At 44.1% G+C, this 24,246-nt stretch overlaps 2 protein-coding genes across 6 annotated transcripts in view; both read right to left on the bottom strand.

The window, feature by feature from the left end:
• SEC31B (SEC31 homolog B, COPII coat complex component) overlaps positions 1-16,447 on the bottom strand; it is a 36,298-nt gene extending 19,851 nt beyond the window's left edge. For 2 of the 5 annotated variants that reach the window (XM_064662736.1, XM_064662741.1), the window contains exons 1-10: positions 16,338-16,447; positions 11,754-11,842; positions 8,998-9,121; positions 8,028-8,223; positions 7,141-7,236; positions 5,932-6,072; positions 5,289-5,431; positions 4,944-5,043; positions 2,742-2,903; positions 402-554 (exon numbers count right to left, since the gene is read on the bottom strand). In XM_064662736.1, coding sequence (XP_064518806.1) covers positions 402-554; positions 2,742-2,903; positions 4,944-5,043; positions 5,289-5,431; positions 5,932-6,072; positions 7,141-7,236; positions 8,028-8,223; positions 8,998-9,121; positions 11,754-11,832 — 1,194 coding nt within the window. In that variant the 5' untranslated portion in view covers positions 11,833-11,842; positions 16,338-16,447. Of the gene's footprint in view, positions 1-401; positions 555-2,741; positions 2,904-4,943; positions 5,044-5,288; positions 5,432-5,931; positions 6,073-7,140; positions 7,237-8,027; positions 8,224-8,997; positions 9,122-11,753; positions 11,843-11,928; positions 12,053-12,159; positions 12,319-15,180; positions 15,779-16,337 lie in introns of those variants that run through there. The other 3 variants (XM_064662738.1, XM_064662737.1, XM_064662740.1) reach the window with 3 other exon arrangements.
• A 1,945-nt stretch (positions 16,448-18,392) lies between these two features.
• On the bottom strand, positions 18,393-22,174 carry NDUFB8 (NADH:ubiquinone oxidoreductase subunit B8). Its single transcript, XM_064662745.1, has 5 exons — positions 22,022-22,174; positions 21,725-21,851; positions 21,060-21,159; positions 19,313-19,468; positions 18,393-18,621 (listed from the first exon to the last, which is right to left on the bottom strand). Exons 1-5 carry the CDS (start codon positions 22,119-22,121, stop codon positions 18,529-18,531), a joined length of 576 nt encoding a protein of 191 aa, XP_064518815.1. The 5' UTR covers positions 22,122-22,174; the 3' UTR covers positions 18,393-18,528.
• Between the last annotated feature and the right edge of the window lie 2,072 nt (positions 22,175-24,246).

Here is a 24,246-nt window from a genome sequence, read left to right as displayed (position 1 = left end):
CTAGACAGACAGAGAACAAGTCAAGCCACAGGCTAAAAGAACAATTCAGCCCTCCAAATTAGGAGCAAAGATAAAAGAAAGTTAAATATATGGATAGGAAAAAGACAGTGGAGAATGAGAATGCATGTCAGCCTACAAGGACAGCTTTTATGACTCTTCCTTAGATTTGTTAACGCCTACTTATAATCTCCCACTCTCTGCTACAGGACTCTTTCTTGTTGGAAATATATCTTAATGTTGAGTAGAAGATCTTCATTTCATGGGACACCACACTGCACCTTAAACAGGCATTAGAACAACCAGCAACAGAAAGATAAAGGTTTCTCCAGTGAAAGGAAAGGATTGTGCCACAAGACAACACATTTATTAAATTTTCAGCTAAAGATGCTTCAGTCACTTACTGCAAATGAAACCCCCACAGGTCTGCGAATCCACTTGGGTGGCTTTTTTAATGGTGGAATCAAGGTGGTCTGAGTTACTTGCTCTGGCACTTGCAGAGGAGGAAGGCTCTGTCCTGTGCCAAAGGGATCCAGGTTGTTGAAGGAGGAAGAGATCTAGAATCAGATGGTGATAGGAACAAGATATAATCAATTCCTCTCTGTATGGACAAAAAACTATTGCTTAAGAATTAGTTACTTTCCTCACTGATGAAGAACAAGGCTAGTACAGCATCTCTTCCTGGAATACCACCAAGCCCTTATGCAAGAGAAATTGTACTTCCAAACAGTTCCAGAAATCATTTCTCAAGAAAGTTTCACCTTGAGAGATTTTCAAGCAGTTTTTCCTTAGCAAGAGGCAAATTTCCTAACAAACACTGTTTGGCCCAGCACCCAGCTCAAACGTAGGAGTTACAAAATTACTTGTTTTATGCAAGACAGTGACAACATATGGTCAAAAGTTATCCAACTTATTTCTTGTTTTGCTCACAAAGGAATTCTGACTCCCTTTCTGTTGCTGGAGTCTTTCAAACGGGTTAGTTTTAAGGAATGTCTCAAGGTTTTATAGCTTAGATGAGACTGATGAAATAAACTTTCTTGTCTAGACAAGAGAGTGTGTCAAAAGTGGCCCCCGATCCAGATTTCTGACATTGAGGGAGTCAGTAAGCATCCATACAATGCTGTTGACGAGCATTTTTCATTTTTAACATTGTTTGCATAGATTTATCAGTTGCTAGAGATAACGCTGTTCAAGTTTGACTGGACCACAGGGAACAGCTCCAAAATTCAGCTAACCAACACACCCGAAAGGCTGATTAAGGTAAGGTTGCTGAACAAAAAAATCACTGGCAATGTTTTGTCTTTTTGAGGGGAAACCAATTCCAAAGAAAGAATATTTCACAGAATCACAGAACATGCTGAGTTGGAAGGGACCCACAAGGATCACTGAGACCAACTCGTGGCCCTGCACAGGATCATCCCCAAGAGTCACACCATGTGTCTGAGAGTATCATCCAAATGCTTCTCGAACTCTGTCAGGTTTGGTGCTATGACCACTTCTTTGAGAAGCCTGTTGCAGCACCCAACCACCACCTAGGTGAAGAACCTTTTTTTAATATCCAACCTAAATCTCCCCTGACACAACTTCAGGCCACTCCCACAGGTCCTGTCACCGGTCATCACAGAGAAGAGATCAGTGCCTGTCCCTCCTCTTCTCGTCACAAGAGAGTTGTAGACTGCAATGAGATCTATTTCTTGAGGAACAGCTGATATCTAAGAGATCAAACACCCTACACCTTAAAAAAACAAATATACACAACCAGGGTATCAGTATCATCAACCATGAGGAGTGTAACAGAGTTTCTGTCCTAATATCATTGAATTCATAAGAGAGTAACCTCTTGGTCACAAACACCTTGCCACCATAACTGCCATTTTCTCCTTCTGCTTGTATTCCTACTTGTTGTTCTATTTATCTAGGAATTATTCTATACTACTGTTCTGCAGTTTTGAACAGTGGAAGTGTGGCACATGAACACGAAGAATGCACAGAAAGAAAATTCTCCATGGGTTAAATAAATCCTTAATCTCCCACAGCTGTTGCTTGATAAAGTATTTTCTGCCTCTTGCAAATCCTATGAAACTGAACTCAGTCAGCTGTAAATGACTATATAAATAACATTTAAGCCGGTTCATACGTATTCTCTTAAAACCTGTATTGTAAGGCATTTGTTGGCTGGGACAGAGGGAGGGAATTAAAAGACTAGACACCAGATTAAAACTAAAATTTTAGACAGTAGTGACATTTAATCTGTTCAGAGTTTGCTCATCTATTCATTGGCTAAGTAATGGGTTTCAGTATAAAAAATATTAACATACACCAAGTTACAGTCAATAGACTTGAGGAAAATTGCTAATAGTAGCTTATAAGCTACTTTATGAAATTATCTTCTAAACTAATGAAGAATAACATATCCTACTAACTAGTATAAATGTATTTAATTGTAACCTAATGACAAGACAAGCTTGTTAATCTAACATGTGTGCTGCTTTATTTTCAGTCTAGTAGTAATAACCATAAAATATATCTGACCCCAAAACTCCACTTGATTTTGGTTCTCTTCACACACTTTGTCAAGAGGCAGTAGCTTCTGATTCCTGCACCACACCGCCATATGTCCTGGTGCATGGGACAGACTGTGTTGCTTAAAAATCCTGCTGTTACACATGTGCACTTGTACCACTCTGAGCAGTCAGGTGAGAAACCGCCAATCTGTCAAGTGTAACACGTTCACAGGACTTTACCTTGTCAGCCTGCGTCTTCTGCTGAGCTTCCAAGTTCCCACCCATAACAGAATAAATGTTGATCCACCCATCAAAAGTGGCAGCAGAGAAGACTGAAGGATTCCTAGGACACCACTGGACGTCAAAGCACCACTGACTCCGAATGGGTAACTCATAAACCACCTATCACAGAAAAAGACAGAAGCACAACACAAATAGTCCCCTGCCTTTCCCAAATTACTTGCCCACAGCAAGTGTGTCACACTTAATTTACATATCACCATGGTAAATCTTATTTTTACTTCTTGAAGGATGCATCTGCAACCAAGTTATAGCGCATTGAGTCCAAACAACAGAAAGCCACAAAAAGCTCCTATAAAATAGGATTCTGATTGTAGAACAAAATCCAAAAGCAACAAGTCACTTTTGCCCTACTTTTTAAGTACTACTGTATCAGAGTACAATGGCTTTGTCACATCTGCTGTTAACCAAGGGAGAGACACCAGAAAACAACACAAGAAAAACAGAAGTCAAGAGGCAAGAAGGTGTCATGAGCAAAAGTTTATAAACAGAAAGAATAGTCTGGAATAACAAATATGACAAGGAAAGTACAGAGCCTACAGAAAAAAAAAAGACAACAGGAAGAGAGGACTGTCATAGCTGCACATGAACTATGAAGGTCATGGCAGCCAACAAGTTTATGGTCCAGCACTCAAAAATGCAAAGTTCAATTCATGGCCCAGCCACAGACTTCCTTCCTGTCTGATGTTGGGCAACTGACTAACACAACCTTGACTTTGAACCTCCAGCTTGTAAAATGAAGAGATTTCCTCTATGCTTTATAGGAACAAAGTATAGACAATCACAGCTTCATTTTCTGTGGGAATATGATCTGTGTTTTCTGTTCCCAGGTATAAGCAAACTAACATAACTTGCTTATACTAAAATTTAGATTGCCAAATTGAAAACCAAATAACCCCTCAAAAAACCTAAAACCCAAACCCAAATATCTCCCAAAACCAAAGAAACCAACCCCTCCCCCAAACTTACTAGATCAGTCATTCTGTATAACTGTACTATCCCTACTACTGCAAACCTTTCCAACTTTTGTATCACCTGGAAATTTTCTGTTAATTGGTACCAAGTCAAGAAGAGCCTCCTAACAATACATACACATAAAAGTCTAACTTAAATTTGGACTGCAAATCTACAGCAGCATGCATAAACACAAGTCAGTTGCACTAAAATTGTTTGTATTTTTTCTTCTAATTTTTCTACTAAAAGACAGTGAAAATACTTTTGTAAAAATTAGACATCAGGAATGTTTCAAGTCTGATTCTCTTCTAACCACTAGAGTTCTGCACAAAGTGAGCATCAAATCCCATGAAACTACAACAGCAACATTTCATGCATTTTAGGAAATTTGATTAATTTTTTTCCATGCCTCCCAGGTAAAAGTGGTCAGCTAAGTGAAATTGTCCCATGAAAATAATCTAGCCTGGGGCTCCCAGATGGACTTTGTTCAGTATTGTTAGAGCACTTTCCCTATGCTATCATCAAGATCAACTGCATGAATTTTGTTCAAAGTTCAAAATTCAGTTTTATCCAGAAATTCAGCATTGAATGAATAAATGTGCATAAAACATTTTTACACAGCTCTATTTTAATTCAATTGATACCTAAATATTCCAGAGGTGGTAATTCTGAGATACATGACTAGATAACCATATATGTGAAGCATGAATAAAGTTTACACACATTATTTAACTACATTTATTCCCCTCTCAATGACCCTAAAAAATGCTCTTTGTTCTCTTTCAAATTTCCTCCTAAAAAAAACTTACTAAGAGAAGGAAGAAGAGGAAACACATAGAAACAGAGAACACTAATGTGTGAGTATAGCAAGAGTAATCATAATTAGTTGAAATTAAGTTCCAGTTAAAGTTTTCTTCCCTTAATGATCTCTATATATATTTTATATATATATATATATATATATATATATATATATATATATATTAGGGAAAATCTCTGCCCGTCTCCATTTTTTTTCAGTCTGGATATGGACAACACTCTCATTCACTCCAGACAGGAAGAGTGTAAAAGATGTACTTGAGAAAATTATATTGGCACTCCACAGGGATACAGGGAAGGGACATATACATGGCATAGCACACAACTCCATAAAGCAGACACTGTGTCCTTATAGCTGTGGTTACGTACCTCTCCCACACTTGGGTTCCAGCACAAGATCCGGTTGTCTTTGGCACTACTCAGCAGCAGTTCAGGGTCAGCCTGGCACCAAGAGACAGACAGAACTCCCCTAAAACAGATCAGAAAGAAATGAGCCATATTTCCTATCCAGTCCACCCAGTTACCAAGAAAGCACCATCCACCAGATCTTAGGCTCAGAAATGCTAGTTCTCACCTCTGCCTTCAACCAGATTCATCTGTGAAACAAAGCAGGCCCAGCAGAAAATCATAGTTCTCCTAAGCCCAGTCTCTCAGATGTCTCCTTTTAGAAGATGGAGATCCTTGAAAAAGGCAACACCACATGCAAGCTCTCACCTCGTGTGCCCTTCCAGCTGGCTCAGAGGAGAGGTAGCAAAACGCAAGTCCCATATTTGGATCACTGGCAAGCGGTCGTCCTCAGAGGAAAGGACTAGCTGGGTTGCAACTTCTGGATGCCAGGCCATTCCTGAGCAATGCATCTAGGGACAAAAATAGCATAGCTGAAAATTCAGCAAGGCAAGGTGGCAGAAGCACAAATGGCCCAGAGCCATGGCATCCTGTACTGAACTCGCCTAGAATGCTTGAAATAAAGCAAGTCTAGCAATGTCTTGCTCTGGGCAAAAAGTATTTCTACCTTCTATACACAGCAAAAAAAACCCCCACTACCCTACAGAAGTTGAAATTCAAAGTTGACTTAGCAAGACAGCTGGGATTAAAACACAGGAGGCTCCTCATAAATGAGCTGTGAACACAGAAACTGAACACTAGAGTGCCTGAATTGTAGGAACAATAAGGGGTCTTTTTCTCCATTTCATTAGAGAAAAAAAAAGAGAGGCGCTTTGATGCTACAACTCCAAGAGAACTAGTCCCAACGGCTCCTAGAATAAAAACACTTGTTCCCAAGAGTCTGTGATATTGCTTTGTAGTCACATGTGGCATGTTGTAAGCTAGTTAGAATCACAGCCTTCTCTACACTCACTCTGTTGCTGTGGTCACTGACTTTGATGATAGGCTCATTCTTCCTGAGGTCCCAAACCACAGCCTTGCCGCTGGGGTGAGCAGAGGATAGGATATGCTGCACCTGACGATTCCAGGACACCACACTGATGTCTTCGTGAGGCTGCCAAGACAGGAAAGGCCAGACATCCATTATTACCAAGCTGAGGGAACACCAATCACAGGATTCTGTCACTAGCTTAACTAAGGGATTTGGGATTTGATGATACATAGATTCCTCTCTTCAGTCACTGATCAACTAGCTGGAAATACCAGCATCACTGACCAGAAAGCCTAGGGACAGTCCTTTACTCAGACAGTACAGTGGACAGCAAAATTCTATAGGGGAATGTCACCTGGAAAAGCACCTTTGCATTTTGGGAGTGGGTATTGGATTCTGCATTGGCTAAACGTGTTATAAATCACTCCAGAGAGAACTGCAGCTGAGGGAACATAGATGCTTCTACCCTGATTTCTCAGATGAACTTAAATGGAAAGATGACCTTGTGCAATGTTTCAGGAGTGCAGTGAGACAGAAAATGATAAAGTATTCAAGGTAATTGTTGTTATTGTATCTACTGCAATGCAGGAGATCAGCAAGGAAAGAACTGCGAGATTTACTAGAGGAAAAACCTGGCCCCCTTTTAGGCAAGTTTACTATGATTTTTCTACTTTCAGGAGTTGATTGCCCTGAACAACACAATCAGCACCAGATCAGAAGCTTCTTCCTCTTCAAACTCAGGAAACATTATCTGGGAGCAATAGCCAAGATGCATTTAATGGTTCACTGGCTCTGCTAGGAATATGACTTTCATGAGATATGAAAAGCCTCAGCTGAAGCCTGAAATAAATTCATTCCTCAGAGAAGGTCCAATAAACCTTCTTAATCCATCACACATGCCCCAGCTGGATCACAAGATAAACTGGTCAGTTACTTGATTCAAATCCACAAAGAGTTTACCCATCCATGTAAAGTGCATCCTTCCAGAGCTTGTCAGCCTACCTCCCCTCCCTTTACAAAACTTCTTCTGCCCCCCAGAATGAAACCACTCACTTCTCATTCATCTTTTTCCTGACAGACATCAAAGTCATTCACAGACTGACCAGGCTAGGATGTCTCTACACACATCTTTTTGTCTTGCCTAGTGAGTATAAAACTGCAGGGGTATTGCCCAGAGGAAAACTCATTTACCTGTGATTTAGTCCCTGGAGTCATAGGCACACTGAAATTATTCAAGTCCCAGATGAAAATTTCAGAATCATTGGCTCCAGAAGCCAAGAGATTACTCTGTACAAAAAAAGAGGAAAAGCTCAGTTGAGTTTCCTGATCACAGGGAAAGAGGACCGAGTCCTTAAAAATAAACAGAAGCAAAAATCCTGAGATCTTCCAAAGTCAGATGAGAGCTACATTTCACAGCCATTGGTAAGCAGAAGGATACTAACTGGATTATAAACCAAGCACATCTCTGGCCTCTGTGCCTTCTGCTTTGCCATGGTACAGACCCTTTAAAATTTGTCTATTTCGTGCAGGTGGCTGCTCTTACTCCCGATGACACTCTGCCAGAGGCCTGGAAGCAACTCTGTCTGTCCAGCTGAGCCCTTGCCCTGCATCCTGGCACCAAGGACATTTCTTCTGAGAAGATGCAGATTTCCATGACCAACTGCAAACAGTTTTCAACTTGCCTTTGTGCTACCACGAGAACAGTGTTCTGTTCACTCCTCATTTATGCTGCAGTCCCTTCAAGTGTGATCGAAGCCCCACTGAATTAAACACCAACCAAACAAATAAAATAAAGAAGTTCTAATTTCAAATGGTCAACGGTTTACCATGTAACAATATTACAAGACATGTTTTTATAGAGAGTAAGAGACTTGATCAAAGTCACAGGGGAATTCAGTGGCAAGGCTGTGAACAGAACCCAAATATGAATCTCAAACAAAGCTTGTATCACAATTACCGTGCCTCCTAATTTAAAAATTGCTCCTTCACTTTATAAATCTCTATTCACAAAAGAAAAGCATATTTTCTAACATGAAGGTTAGCTTTCCTCCAGTTACAGGTACCTTGATGTTACTTACCTGAAAAGGGTTGAAGTCAAGAGCTCGAACAGGACCTGAATGCTTCTCTGTCTGCCCAATCACAGGCTCACTCTTCGAAGTCAAGATGCGGTGCACACTGTACATTGTCAGTACACCATTGTCCCCTCCACCAATGACCACTCCAGAGGACTCTGGAGATCCGTTTCCAAAGTTCCCCCAGATCAGCTTATGAAACCTAAAAAAAAGAAGAAAATAAAGCTGGCAATGGCCACAGTGTTTGATGGAATTCAAGATACCCTCTGCATTACCAAAACCCACATTCATGTTTTGACCTATCAAACACATCCATCAGTCTGCACCTCAAACAATCCCCTTTTAAGAGGACTTGGGCTCTTGCATGCAAAAAAAGAAATAAGCTTCCTTCCAAAGACTTTTAAGGGGAACTTAAAAAGGAAGAGTTTGTGGTTGTTTAGTTTTGTTTGTTTAAAACTTTTAGGACCTCACGTAGGATTCGATGGGTGAAATCCTCTAGCCTACATTATATAGAAAAATAGATTAGATGACTATGTACGTCCATTCTCAGAGCTGTTATCTGGAAAATATGTTTACCCTCTTTAAAATCTGCTGGTTAGAACAAGGCTTTGTTTTACACTGGGTGCAAATGTTACCGACTGATCAGCCTAAGAAATCATCTTTTCTTAAAAAGCTAGAAGGTAAGTTTCACTCTGCCTCTAGGTTCTTTAGTGCAAATTGTTAGTCCCAGCAAATAATGTCTCTGCTCACTGGCTGACTACCATGCAAGTAATTTCAAATTTCTCTAATGGTCCAACTGCTCTACTTTTATACCCAACACGATCTGTGTAAACAAATACGTTCAATTTTTGAAGACAGAGGTCAACTGATTTAAAAGATCACTTTATACACTAACATTATCTCCTCCTCTCCTTTCTTGTACCAGAAAACCCTTTTCAGTTTTATTGATTGATACATCAGCATGAGCCTCCAGTACCTGTTTGAGGCAGGAAGTGTTCCTTTCTGCTTCATATCCAGGGAGGGATCCCTGAAGTCAACCTCAAATACTTCCAAGGTGGCATTTGTACTGAAGGATGCATCCAGTTGCTGGGCAGATGTTCCTAGTAGAAGTACAAGGGCAACACAAGTGGGCACTTTTATCAAAAGCACAAGACACAAAAAGAACAAGGCACTGAAAACCTATTCTTCATAGTCAACACAACCTTGGTCTTGGTGCCTGTTCAAAGAGAGGACATGTCTGAACACCTCAGAAAAAAAGAAACGACAATTCTGACAAAGACCTTGAAAGAAATTAGAAAGAAGTTCTTTAAGAAATTCTGGGCACCAAGGGCACTGTTGCACAGACAACTTTCGCTCTTGGGATAAATATAACTCACGCACCCTCCTCTAAGCAACCACGGCTTCTAATATTAAGTTCTTCTCTAAATTACAAATGCAGTTGCATCTTGAAATCCAGCTACAATTATGATCCCAAATACTTTTGTATACTGCTCCTCAACTGTGACCACGTGTCTTAATCAGACCTTCTGAGCCCACTCTATAGGTAAAGTTCTTCAGCTCTAACCCAGTAAACATGCCTCAATGACCCACAGACAGCTATCAGTCACACTATGATTGACTACCTTCCTTCTCCCTAGCTTACAGAATAAAAGCTAAAAATTGATTTCACATTGCCTAGTGGGACACTGCCAGGCACACAGTCACCCCGTCCCCCAGTTATCACAGGGATGCCTGTGGCATGGAAAGTGCCCAAGAGACTATTAAAAAGCAGTACAAATTATGAAACTATGTAGTTTCTGATCTAAACCAGACTGAAGCTAAGACCTTTGGTTCAACTAAAACTCTGGCCTTGTTATGGAGACACAATATAGACTATCTACCCCAAAAATGATAATGTTGTTTCTAAGGCAACAGTTGACATTTTGTCACTTTGTTCTGACAGTCACCCATGGGAAAAAAAGTCAAAACAATATTGCAGTGCTGCACAACCCAGGCAGAAAACAGAGCTGACTAGCTGGGCAGACAACTGTGGTGGGGTGACCATGGCTATAAAGCAGGTGCCCACCAAAGCTGCTCTATCACTCACCTACTCAGCTGGATGGGGGAGAAGAAATATAATAAAAGGCTCATGAGTGGAGATAAGGACAAAGAGAGATCACTCATCGGTTACTATCATGGGCAAAACAGTCTCAACTCGGGAAAATGAGTTTAATTTTAACTACCACTCAAAATCAGAGTAGAATAATGAGAAAATGAAAACTAAATAATAAAACACCTTTCCCTTTACCCTCCCTCTTCCAGGGCTTAACTTTACACTCCTGAATTGTCTACTTCCTCCCTCCCCCAGCAGTGCAGGGAAACAAAGGTCACAGTCAGTTCATCATGCACTGTTTCAGCCGCTCCTCTTCCTCAGGGGGAGGACTCTTCACACTCCTCCTCTGCTCCAGTGTGGGAGACAGTTCTCTACAAACTTCTCCAATGCAAATCCTTCCCACAAGCTTAAGTTCTTCACAAACTGCTCCAGCATGGGTTCCTCCCATGGGGTGCAGTCCAGGAACAGACTGCTCCAGCCTCAGTTACTCATAAGGTCAGAAGTCCTGCCAGCAAACCTGTTCTAGTATGGGCTCCTCTCTCCATGGAGCCACAGGTCCTACCAGGAGCCTGTTCCAGCGTGGGCTTCCCACAGGGCCACAGCATCCTTTGGGCATCCACCTGATCCAGCACGGAGTCCTGTCTGGATCGCAGGTGGGTATCTGTTCCACTGTGGATGTCCATGGGCTGTGGGGGATAGCCTGCCTCACCATGGTCTTCACCACAGGCTGCAGGGGAATCTCTGCTCTGACACCTGAAGCACGTCCTGCATGGACCTTGGTGACTGCAGAATTGTTTCTCTCGCATATTCTCACTCCTCTCTTTGGTTTCAGTTATGCAGGGCTTTTTTCCTCCCCAGCAGCGTTACCACTGCTGCTGATGGGCTCGGCCTTGAACAGTGGTGGGTCCACCTTGGACCCGGTTGGTATTGGCTCCAATGGACACAGTGGGAGCTTCCAGCAGCTTCATACAGAAGCCACCCCTTCTACCAAAACCTTACCACACAGGCTCTCAGCTCCACACAGACAATAAACTTGCCTGCTGTCAACTCAGTGAACAGGCTGACTTTCTGCTTCAGGAAATAAAATTACTATAACAATTGTTAATAATTAATAAAACCAACAAAACGAAATGTAAGGTTTTGCAAAACTACTGAAAATTGAATGTCAACCAAAACAGGCAACTTTAGAGAGAAGAGGTTTCTATTATTTGATTTTCAAGTCACATGATAATGACTGAAGACAGACGAGTAAAACTGAGCTTACACAAACATTACTTGAATTAACTTTTTTTTCCCCCAGAGAAAAGTATACATAGTTACATAGCAAGTATGTAACCTTATTTTGTTTTTCAGTAGCAAGCAGGTGTTGGAGTCCATACAGACTTAATTAGAAATTAGATCCAAAAAGTCATGTATTCAACCTTTAAAAAATCACTGGCCTTTAAAAATGTCAAAGTTGGGCATAAAAGTAATCCTCTACCAGTTACTTTAAAAAAACATAAAGCTGTAATTCTGTATATTGCTTGTAAGTTTTCCAGAGACTATTAAGGTGGAAACTATTGAAAGTTAAAATCAATACAACTCTACATAAAATCTTTGTGATTTATACTTTATTATTCATGAATTGTGAAGAACTTTACCTGTTGCTAGATAAATGGGGTGGTTGTTTGCTGGACTCCACGCCTGCACAGCTGTTCGCTCGATTTCTTTTAGCTTCATTTTCTAGGCTCTGAAAGAAATTTCACACAGTGATTAGAACAGACAGACAGAGTCGACATGAAAATAATCACATCAGAAACAAAATATTCCCCTTACCAAGATACCATGAGAACAAATTGGTCTCAATAGAGTGAAGTTACTTGCTACTTCCTGAGGTAGTGAATACAGTTTTACTGTAATGAATCAGGATATTTTAGACTTCATTACAGAAGACTCCTCACAATCCCAACTATGTGACCCCAGATTTTCTTTCACATATAGGTCTCTTTTTCATACATCCCAATTACAGGAGAGGGATCTAAAGCAGATCTAAATTAAACAACATACTCAAGTCTTCAGTCCAAGTCGGTTTAAATCAGCTGCAGAAATTAATTTACACAAATGTATTTTGCTCTAGCACTAGTTGCTCTCTCTGAACAAGCAGATGTCACTATATACATAAGCAAAAAGGGAGCAGAAGGAATCTCAGGGCAGGCTAAATTCCAAGCAGAAAAGTGACGTGGCGACATAAAACAAAGTGCAATGCTATCACGTGCCAATTCAGTTAATGTACTTTGTTCTTGCTCCTATGAAAAGCAAAAGTTAAAAATCCCTTGACTTTCTCTTTGAGTCTCTTTGAGCAAATGGTAGAAGGTGAGAAGTAATCCACAAGTAACTACTGGTTTCAATCTCAGCACTGACAATTCTTTTTATAGATCAACTGACACCTGTAAAATGGGAACAAAACTTCCCCATGTCACTGGAGAGAGATTAGTTGGGCAATAATGTAGCAGGGCAACTGAAAGTCAAACATCAGCAGCAGGCAGCCGAGAGGCTGCAAAACTGAATATAAATACAGATTATCGTCCTGTGCAGGATCCCATTCTTGCCAAGGAGAAAGCACCCAGCACCTCTCCATGGCTGATGGAGACAAACAGACCTTCTAAGCATCATAAATGATGTGTGGACATAGCATTCACAGACTAGCAAGGTCACTCCCATAAGCAGTTCCTTTCAGGCTTGGCTGCATTGCAGCCTTATAGCTTTAGCTAATCAGAACTGTTAACTATGCATTCAGACTGTATCATGACAAATAAAGTAAAACCATCAGCAGGCAGCACAGCAAAACCCTCTGCATCCTGTCAGCTTGCTGTAATTAACTTATCCTGCTTACTTGACACTGTTTGTGTAAACTACAATCTATATCACATGGCCTTCTGTTCAGCTGCAGGGCTACAAGTCTCAGTGTTTCAGAGTTTGGCTTTACTCAGGCCAGAGTACAACCAAGTTCATAAATGTACCTTGCTGTGGGCTTGCCAGTCCACTGTCTGGCTGAAAAAGGGAAAAAACAAAAAACAAAAACAACAAAAACCAACTCAGTTTTGAAAAAGCCTTCCATCACCTTGTGGCTTATATGAAGCTATGGCCTCCTGAGGTCCACACAAAGGGAAATCTGGTCAGCATTACTTTGTGGGCTTGGACCTCCTAGCTAATAACTCTACACCCTTTTTAGGGTTTCTTCTCCATCACCAGTTAGAAGTTAAGGACATCCTCTCTCTCCCCCATGCACTTTCAGGATATGCTGTTTGACTAGAATCTATTTAATGTTTTTCAGCATTAGTGTGCAGCAGTATCCCCCAAAGCACAAATTGCCTAATGCTATTCTCACATTAACCTTATCCCAACTTAGCTGCTAAGGCCCAAAGGAATCTGAACAGAACTCTTGTACAATTAAAGAAGTGCAATTATTTCTTCATGCACCCTAGGAACAGAAGTGGAAAGGTCATCTCCTCATCATCATAATATATCTCCAAAACTTACTTTCCAATCTTCCAGTGCACATTTTGTGTGGTACTCCTTAGGGGTCCACCATATTCCCTATGCCAAGATGTTCCAGTGCCTACTCATTTGTGCAGGAACACTGTCCAGATCTCCTCCCTTCATTGGCAGAAGAGAATGAAAATACCCCCAGAAGTCAGGTGAATCTGCTATAAACAGCCTATTGCACAAGGCTCTACCTGATTCCACAGATGTGGGCAGGCAGGACAGCTGGTACATTCCTTACCAGTCCCCTTCTTGCCCCTTCCTCCTCCAGTTATAATCCATCAGTTGTAGGGGCTGACTACATCCAGGCCTCACTGTTTCTTGGCTTTTGAGAGGGCAACTTCCCTGTAAACATTAATAGACAATGGCCAAGAAACCTCTTCCCTCTAGGAAATTAACTGGTAAGGAAAGAATGAAGAGTGCAATTATCAGAAACTTAGGTGAATGGTAGGAGCTCCCACTCCTTACCTCTGTGCTGGACTGACTGCATGGTTGGCATAATTTGCATTTAAGGTGCAAGCAAAGATAAGGTGCCAAAATTGTGCAGAACAACATGGATCAATTGTTCAGCTTTTCTTGTCAAGAGAATGTTTTACATAAGAAAGTCAACACTGCTCTTCTCTTTTCACCAATTTAAGTCAGGACAGAATGTGAAGGTAAAGTGTCTTGGCCATAGTAACACACCTAGATGCAGGAAAGCAAACAAGACACCATTTAGGGTGGCTCAATGTCAACAAAACAACCACAGAAGTTCTGGACCACAGGTATTGAACAGGTACACTGTGTCCATGGTCCTGAAGGCAAACCAGCAGTGGTTCCAACAGACTTGAGAAGGCTTGCAGAAGATATGTAAGAAGCCAAAAGATCACAGGATCACATCATCTCTTAAGAACCTCCTATCAGTTCAGTTCCACTGCAGCTGAGGCTCTACAGAGATGCAGCAGCACATCCTCCTTAAGGGAGTGGGCTCGGAGTTTGGAAAGGAAAAAAATGCCTGATTTGAGTCTTAGTCTTAGAGTAGTGATCCTTCTATACACTGTACATGTCTGTATCCAGGACAGGATTCACGATCCTTAAAGCAGGAAAAAGCCCTTCTTTAGCAAACTCTTGTGGCTGCCTGAGAAAAATTCACCAGTATTGAACTCTTCCACAGTGGAATTTTTAGGGAGAGGTTGCCACCTGCTGTCATCTCGCAATATAGCCTCTAAGACTTCTGAGAAAGCTCATGCTTTTCTCAGGACGTATAATTAATTAATCATGACAATTCCTCACACTCCTTCTACAGACATATATCTTATTACAGATCTAGTATATTAAGGAATCTCAGCCCCAAAGGGAGTGGAAGGACAGAAGCATCATCTCCCCACAGCCTTCCTCAGCCATGGCTTTCCTGCACAGTGACCCTGAAGTGTCTGCAAAGCAAAACTCAACAGATCAGAGCACTTTCCACCAGAGAAACGGAGAGAAACAGTGAAAATTAAAAGCACATAATCTCAAATCACAATGACCATGCAAACAATGCTGAGAGAGACAAAAATTCCTCACCTGTGTTAAAGTGAAATACTCATGGCTTTACAGTACATTGTAAAAGACCATGGTTGGTTTTTTATGAGCTAACTGACCCTCAAAGCTGTCATGATAATTATCCCTGGTGTCACTCTAGTGAGGCCTTCTCTCTCTTGCACCACCTAAATAAGATCAATCAGAAATCCCCTCCCACTGATTTTCCCTATCCTCCTCCTGCCACTGGACACACAACCATTCCTCTCTGAACAATTCCTGCTGATACTGGACTTCCAGCACTGGACACAAAGGAGCTGATAAGCTGATCTCCCCCACTTAAAAGTTAAAAGTGAAACTTGGGCAGAACAAAAAAGACTTGTCCAAGGTCACCCGGGGGACAAGCAGACACTCTAAGACCTGAAAAAGGTACCTCAGCCATGACACAATCGTTAAGACACAAACTGTGCCTATAGTTTCCACATCCCAACATCAACTTAAAATCTCTGTACTGCCCCTTCCCTTTGCACTGCTCTGACACTCTCCTTTTACAGCCCCCCAACACCCTGTGGCCAGGCTGTTTTCGTACGTGCTTATTATAAACCCCGATTACAGAGACACTAATCTCAGCTAATCACTGGTGTGTGCAAGGTGGAGTTGTTGCAGGGCAGGGCTCAGCACATTCCTCCATGACAGTTCCCATGGTATATAAAAAAACCTCTTATGCCCTGCGCACTTCCAGAAGCTGTTGCCCATTGCACGGCAGTGCGCGTACGTCCCAAGGCTGCTTGTCCGAACAACAGCCTTACACCGTGGGATGGTGAAGACGAGCGAAGGTCTAGGAGGAAAGCATTGCCCTCGGACACCGGGTGTAACCCACAGGCTCTGGGCTACGCCAGAGGCCTTTCCGCGGCCCAGGTCACTCAGCGGAGCTCCCCGGCCGCTCCCTGCCGGCTGCCGGCCGGCCGAGGGGAAACGAGATCCGGGGCTCCCAGGGCAAGGACGGGGCCACGGGCCCTGGGGACGGAGTCGTGACAGCGACAGCGGGGAGGGGGCGGGCAGGGCAGAACAGCAGCCCCGAGCTGGGGGGGGACCGGGGGCGCGGAGGGGCAGAGCAGGGGCGGCCCCTGGCACCGGGTCGGTGTCCGAGGGCGCGGGGCCGGGCCGGGCCGGCCGGCGGGGAGGGGGCGGGCGGCCCTTACCGCTCGCTGCCGTCCCTCCGCGCCTCTCGCTCCCCAGCCCGGCGTCCGACGGTGGCCGCGGGGAGCCCGCCCGGCCCGCCCCGCCGCGCATGCGCCGCCCCGCCCCGGAACCCGGCCCCGCCCCGCTGTCCCCTCAGCAGCGCCCGGGGTCCGTCTCCGTTCTCACTGTACCTGAGTTGGCTCCGTCCGCCGGTCCCGGACCTGTCACGCCGCTCAAGGCCAAGACCAGAGCTGCACCCGGGCTCTACTGCCCCTGCAGTCACCCCCTCAGGGCTTTGCCTCAGCTACACATTTCATCCATCCTAGGAGAGTGTGCATAAGGGAAAGGAATATATTTTTCTAAAAGCGTTTTAATTGCCAGGAAAAAAATGCAGAAGGGCCCAGACCTCCTTCGCTCACCTCTCTCCTGGTTTTCAGAAAATCTGCGTGTGTTACAAACCCCATTTTTGAGGATTTCTGAGCCGTATTATCTGCCCAACCCATTACGCCTTCCCCACGAAGAAAACCATAATGAAGTTAGAACGAACTAGGATTGGAAGTCCCCCAATGGGGCAGACAGCACTGGTACACTGTGCAATGAGCTGGATGGGCCTCAATCTGCCTCGCTGCAAGTGCTACACACAGCAAGGCTCCTATTACTGCTCTGATCATCTTCATTTCACTTGAAGACTCCTCCCAACTCTCCTAATACTGTATAAAGTGCTGTCACGTAACTGCTGTGGAATGGTAATTCTTACTCGAGTATCCCTACAGAGTGTTTTACCCCACACAACAGACTTCAGTTTTAAGGCGCCCATAGTTAAAAAAACACTTCAAAAACCCTTCTGGGGTAAAATATCATTGACCATAATTTAAAAGGAAGCATTTCTGTAACTAGAAGAGGTGAAAGCTTACAAAAGCCATGACAAATGCTGATTGTTCAGCACCTACGAAGGAGTTACAAATATTGAGGTGTAAATAAAACTATGTACTAGCATTCAATCCCATAACTCCCTTCAACATACATCCTTATACAAACCTCTAAGCAAAGATCCCTTAGAATTTGGGGCTAAAAAAATCTTTAGATTGAAAAATCATAAATTGCTTTCCTTATATATCTGCTGCTCTTAAAGCACAAACCTGAGTCATGATAGGGTGTTGAGAGCAGAGCACAGCATCCAGTTTATAGGAAGCACTCAGAGCAGCCAAGCCCTTGGCCTTTTTGATCACCCACTCCTTCAGCAGCATCTAAGGCATAGCACAAGGGAGTTGAGAGAACATTTACTGTAAATCACCACTGAAGGTACCATCTTCTCCTCCAGTAACAAGGAGGAAAAAAGAACATGTTAAAGGAAGAGCGGAGCTGGACAAATCTATGAGCTTAATATAACCATATCCATACCTTTCCCAACCAAACTGTCACTGAAGCCACAAGAGGCCCCAGACTGTGTGGTTTGCAGCAAGACAGGCAGACTTCACAGGACAGATATAACTCCAGCCCAGGTGGATGAGCTCAGGCCATAAAGGAGCAACTTGGGCACCTGTGCGCTTGGATGAAAGCCCAGGGGCAGCAGAACACGTGTGGCCAGAGCTGGACTTGCTCATTAGCCCTTTCATACCACTGCCATCCACACAGCTCTGCTATCGGCTTCAAGCTACTCACTGCAAGGCTCTGTGCCTTACTAGTCCTTCCTACTGGTCGTACAAACTTCACTTGAGAGGGCATCTAGACCAGGAAGAGATCAAAGTCAACTGCCAGGAAGGGCAGAGAGTTATTCACACAGTGTAAGACTCCCAAGGACTGGCAGTTGCCAGTCTGGTTCTGTCTGTCATTTCAGAGTATTTGGTGACACTCCAGTTCAACTCCAAGCAGCATCTACAGTAACCACTTGGCAACAGGAAGTATCTCACATATAAACAGGCAGAACTGAGGAATGTTTGTGCACAAGGTGCTGAGTGCAGCCCTAGGACTGCACTCAGAACTTTGCCCCACAGATACTATCCCACTTAGAAAAATGACAAAATTTCATCAGCTGTAATTCAGCCTTCTCAAACCAACAGAAGACAACTAGCACAGTAGGTGTCATTGATGTATTTCACTGCAGTTAGTGGTTGAACATTGCAGAACAAGTGTTAACATATGCCACAGCGAACACTAGCGAAGATTCCATCCCTAGCAGAGCTGACAAGACTCATCGCACTTGAACAACTTTCAAATTTCATAGTGTACCACCACTGGTGGCTCTTTATTGGGGTCTCCTCCTTTCTCCAGATACAGGTCATTGAAGGGGTATTGCTTCGGTCCCTACAAGGAGAGATAAAGAGTGGCAAATTCACCACATTCACCAAGCAAATTAACAGGTACAAGGCAAATGTCTCATCCCATCCCACCCCCACCCAAATCAAGGCTTGCCATTTACAACATAAATTTCTATTTCCTAAGTGCTTCAGCCAGAATATTAGAGTATGAGGCAAGTAAATTCAGAAATGGGAGTTCTTTGCATAAACCTATATCCTTGAGCAGAAACATCAAGGTGGTCTTGCACTTAATCAACAATTCATATCACAGCATGAGGGCAATATATTGCAGAAGCTGTTTGTGTATTCAGACGCATTTTTCAAGATTACATTTCCCAAATGATACAAATCATGAGATATAACTAAAAAAAAGGGCAAGAGAAGAGAGCATCTCTCTTAAGCAGATGCACACAGGAAAGGAGAATACCTAGACCAAAGAAAGGATACTGTAAGAAGCATAGCTTAAAATTAATTCCCTGTGAACAGGACCTGCTCACTATGAAACAGTATCTGTGAGCTGAGCCAAACCAGCCAAGAGAACAACTTAGGTTAGATGAGGCCCTTGGCCCAGCCCCTGACAGGAGTAGGGTTTTGCATTCACATCCACCACTCAGCTTCAGCAAAACCACTTCTCTAGGCACTGGCAGTGACAAGAAACACAGCTACTCTTCCTCCCTTTACCCTTGGGTTTCACTCACCACAGGCCTGTAAGAGGGATAGATCTCTCCAACAGCAAACATGATCAGCATGGTACTCAAAAAGACAAGGAAGTGTTTGCGCATGGTATGCCAGGGAACTACTGTGGGGGATGTATCAACCCGGTTCCGAATGTACATGTCAAAGTCCCAGTGCATCTGAAAAACAAAGGACCATTGCACATTTACCAAGAGTAGTCAAGCTGCTTTTCTCAAGGGAAGCAGTACATTACAGCATGCACAACAAAACTGCCAGAAGTTGCTGCTTCTTCTCCACCTCGAAAGTGGAGATAAAGCCACAGAGGAGGTACGTGATTTACCTACAGTCACAACAAACTGTTGTTTCCAGTAAAATTCAAAAGACTCCAAATTTCATCCCATGCTTATACCAGGCAACATGCTTAATTATAGGATAGCAGCAGCTTTTATTTCTATACGTAATCATTCCACCTCAGCTTTGCTCCCCAGCACCACTAGAAAAACATGACATAAATCAGAACCCTCATTTATAGAAACCCAGTCACATATCCAAACAGAAGTAGCAGTGTTATTTCAAACAAAGAAGCAACTACATGACCCTTGGAAGCTGGTTCCTCTAAACAGGTAGAGCACCTGCTGTTGTTACTCCAGGAAAAGAGCAGGGCTGGTAACAAGCTAATGCCCTTCCCGATGGAAGCAGAAGGGCATTTAAGCTTCTGCCTTGAAGTATACCTAGGAAAGTGCCAAGCATGTTCTGCCTAGTCTCCTTTCACATTAATGAGCAGAGAATGTACTAATTTGCAGCTCAAGTACTGCCACCAGATTCCCAGCTTTAGCTCCCACAGAGCCATTTGCTATCAAACCCAGAGAGCCAGACTGAGAAGAACTCAAAGTTGCCTAAACAGAGGCATCTGCTGACAGCTGGAATGCACCAGTGTATTCCTCTTGGCTCCCCACTGCCAACCTCATGTGCAAGGGCTTGTATACAAGCCTTCCTGTACCAAGCACTACAACACAGAACCAACAGAGGAGTTTTTTTTCCATGTGCTTTTACAGTCATTACAACATGCACTTTGCTGTGGTACACGTGTTGAAATGCTCTGGCATGTTCATACTATGATATATTACACACACATACTTACATAAACTCAGCTTTTAGTAGAGATCTCAAGTCAATTACCAAGCTCAGTAACCCCAGTCAGGTTGCGGTCATTCACAAAGGGAACATTCACTAAATGAAGAATTACTTCTGACAAGGAATTTGAGGAACTTAGATTCTGAAAGTTAACACAGGTGGTCTACTCATATTTGTCTAAGGACATCTTAAGGACAACTTTCTTTAGAGAGAACATCCTTATTTGTATTCTACCTCGAAACATCCCTGGAGTAATAAAGCAGCAATAGCTACTTCCACTGATGATTGACATTCAAATGATGGATTCTTTGCTAAACAATTCTGAACCAGGCTCTTGTACTGAGTCAGATCAGGCAAATAAAATGGATGAGAGTTTCTTATTCCTACAGGGAAAGTTAAGTTTGTAAAGTCTCCCTCCTCATAAGCTGTTAACTGTCCTCAGCACTTTCAAAATATTTACCCTGATGGCCACAGCCTAAGCTTCCCTCAAATTGACTGTCCCTGCCTGCACAGGCAACACACACCTGCACTGGTGATGCAATGACACAAAGAGTTCCACTGAAAACATTACCACCACGTGCATGTATTAACAGCTGCATTGGTGAGCGACTTGAGAAGCGCTACTAGCGTTCCTACCGGCTCTCCCCAGTTATGCCTCACGTCTGGCTGGTCCCACTGGTACCAGGGGTCTCTCTCGTGCTGAGACTTATTAGGGAGCATGGGATAGTCACCATACCTGTGAGAAACAAACAAAACACCAAACATACAAGAAATCTGTACTAATTTAGATACATTTTGTAGGAAACACTATAGGATAGGCCTACGGAAATGGAATAATTAAATATTACTTTGTTTTTATAGCTTTTATGTATAAACATTTTTAAAATGCATTAAAGCAACTAGCACAACAACCATCACTTTGATACCAGTCACTGGAACAAATGGCACTCCTCAAAGTGGCCTTTTTGGGCTATACTAGGTGAAATGCAAGCTTGACTGAAATATGGAATGTCAGTTGTCTTGGCACATGTCAAAGTATTCCTGACATCTTTATTCTAGAGATGGCTTAGCCTTACACTACAACAACATACGAAGTCTCTCGTATTTTATTCACACAGCCTCCAACTCATTCCATTTGCTCCCATTTTAAAACACTGATGTATCTTCAAAGCTCTAAGCTCACAGCACGGCCAGGCATTCACCAGGGACTACCAGCCTGCAGCACCTCCGCATAAAGCCGGGAGGGCCGTGCTGGCCCCGGCTCGCTCCCGGCGGCGGGGGCACGGCACCACCCCGCTCACCCGAAGCCGTCGTCGGGGTAGGGCTGATAGTCCTCCACCCGCATGTTGTACTTCTTCGCGGCGGCTGCCCGCTCCTCCGGGGTGCGCGGGTACGGCCCGGGCAGCATGTCCTTGGACATCTCCGAGGCTGCGGGAGAGGAACGCGGCAGGGTGGGCGCCAGCCCCACCGGCGGCCGCCGCCAGCCCGGGGAGGTCGCGCCGCCCTCTCGCCCCGGCCCCGCAGACACCAGCCCTGCCGCCCCAGAGGCACCCGCCCCGCCACCGGCCGAGGCCCGTCGCTCCCGCCTCCCCGCTCACCCGCCCGCGCCCCCGGGGGCGCCGCCATAGCGACCCGGGCCGCCCTGAGCCCCGCGGCCGCCCTGGGACAGAGGACACCGCGCAGCGCGCCCGCCATCATCGCCTCAGCGCGCAGGCGCGGCCGCTGCGCCTGAGGGACGGACAGGCGGGGCCAGCGGGGGCGGGGCCAGCGCCGAGGGGCGGGGTCCTTGGTGGGCGGGGTCTGAGGGAAGGGGTGGGGCTGGTGGGTGGGGCCGCCCCGGGCCCGCCTTTGCCGCGGCTTTAAATACTCGTTCGGGGCCTTAATTGATCAACCGCTGTTATTATAATATTGACACAAGCGCTAATGGACGGAAAGGGCATCAGTGCGATATTTCGCCCTGTCTGCCGTCATCTGAAGCGGAGTAATGGGAATTTATGGCAGACACCGCATTTCAGACGCGGGGCAGCCTCCTGTGGAGCAGCCGGGTCGATGCTCGATGGGATCGATGCCATGGCTGGTGGCGTTATGTGAATTGCCTTTTTTGTATCGGTATCAATGTTATTAAAGTTAATACCCAAATGTAATCGCCTTATCTCCGTGGAGCCTGGAAAAGGCGGACAGCTGAAATGGCACGTTAATTTAGCAATGAGATTCCTCAAACGTAAGCAATGTATTATTGTAAATAAAATCAATATGAACATTAAAGGATTTTGCAGTTTACTTCATTATGTAAACTCTTTGGTAGTTGAACTCATTTTCCTTCAGTTATTCACATCAGCCATAATGGGTAATGTCTCTATAACAATTTACATTATAAACCTTTGCAGCTTAAAAACTACCACAGACAATTTGTCATAAAGCCATTCCTTCTAATAACAGCATTAATTGCAAACCTTCTAACTGAATGAAGATAGTAATGAACCACAAAAATATATCTGAGATACAACATGCCTAAGGTGGGGCCTTTGTTGCAGACTAGAACAGGATCCTTTCACTTATCCCAAAGAAAGGCCTAGTCATGTCATTTTGGGAATGGTATCTTAATTCAGCCAACTCCCTTGCAACCAAGTATGCAATGAAGTTACTCGGTTATCTAATAAAGTTATTAACACAGAGCCCAACCCTCCAGTGCAGATGCTGCTGATGTTTCCCATGGAGCAGCATTAGATGCTGGTGCCAGTCCTGGTCCTGCAGCACTTGGTGCTCTGGGGATAAGAGTGTGGGGACAGCACTGGAAGTAGGGACATTCGCTTTCCTTCGGCGTGAGCTCAGGCCTCCCTGCTGGCTTGGGTTGTGGTCTGCTGCTTCTCACATCAGCTCTTCACCGCTGAGTATTTATTTTCTGACTTATGTTTGTTTTCCACAGACATGGTTCAAGTTTCCCAAGCACCCTAATATGTTTGCAAGTACATTGTAAAAAAATTTTGTTAATCTGTACAACAGAAGTACTTTAGACTTAAAGGGTGAGGGGACATTCATTTTCCTAGAAACCAAGCATATTAATAAATTTTGGAAGGACAGAGGGAAATCAACTGCATTATTCTCTTGAAGGCAAAGTTCTAAGCAGCCAGAACAACAGCCAGCTACTGTAAGATGAAAAGCACTGACTGACATGGACCAAAACTTTCCTGAGAGCTGATGCCTAGTGTGGCACACATTCTTGGGAAAGTGTAATCATTGTTCTTGCTGTTTGCAGATTAAAAGCCAAATGTAGACTTTGTCTCACACAATAAACACAGAATAAGAAAATAACAACTCCAGCCCCAGTCACACAGCTCATGAAATCTTCCTAAAACAACATAGTCACCATTGGAAATTGGATGTTGGTTGCACTGGACAGTGTTACATACAGTTTTTGGCAGTAAGTGTTAATTAAACTTCTCGTTTCGAGGCGCAGAACTCCGCAGTACATTTCCCGCAGATAGGCAGAGGAAGCGGGCAGTGCACTGTTTCTATCGGGGAAATCGAAATGCCTGAGGAGCTGCGCTCCTGCCCAGCCCGCCGCCTTTGAGGGGAAGGGGCTGCCGGCTGAAGGCATGCGGGGCCCGGCACCGAGGCTTCACAGACGATCCCCTCTGTTTTTCGGAGTGGGTCTTTTTCGCAGCCCCCACAGAAGTCCAAAATCCTTGGGCAGGGCCAGGATGCGGAGAGCAGCAGAGCCGCCCCCGACTTCCCCCCGCCTGGGGGCGCTGCTGCCACGGCCTCCGCCGCTCCGTCCCGCGCTCTCTATGGTGCTCCCCCGCTCCCCCGCATCCGGCGTTGC

This window comes from Pseudopipra pipra, chromosome 8, assembly GCF_036250125.1.
Source record: "Pseudopipra pipra isolate bDixPip1 chromosome 8, bDixPip1.hap1, whole genome shotgun sequence".
Taxonomy (NCBI): Eukaryota; Metazoa; Chordata; class Aves; order Passeriformes; family Pipridae; genus Pseudopipra; species Pseudopipra pipra.
This window is presented reverse-complemented; position numbering and strand designations above follow the sequence as displayed.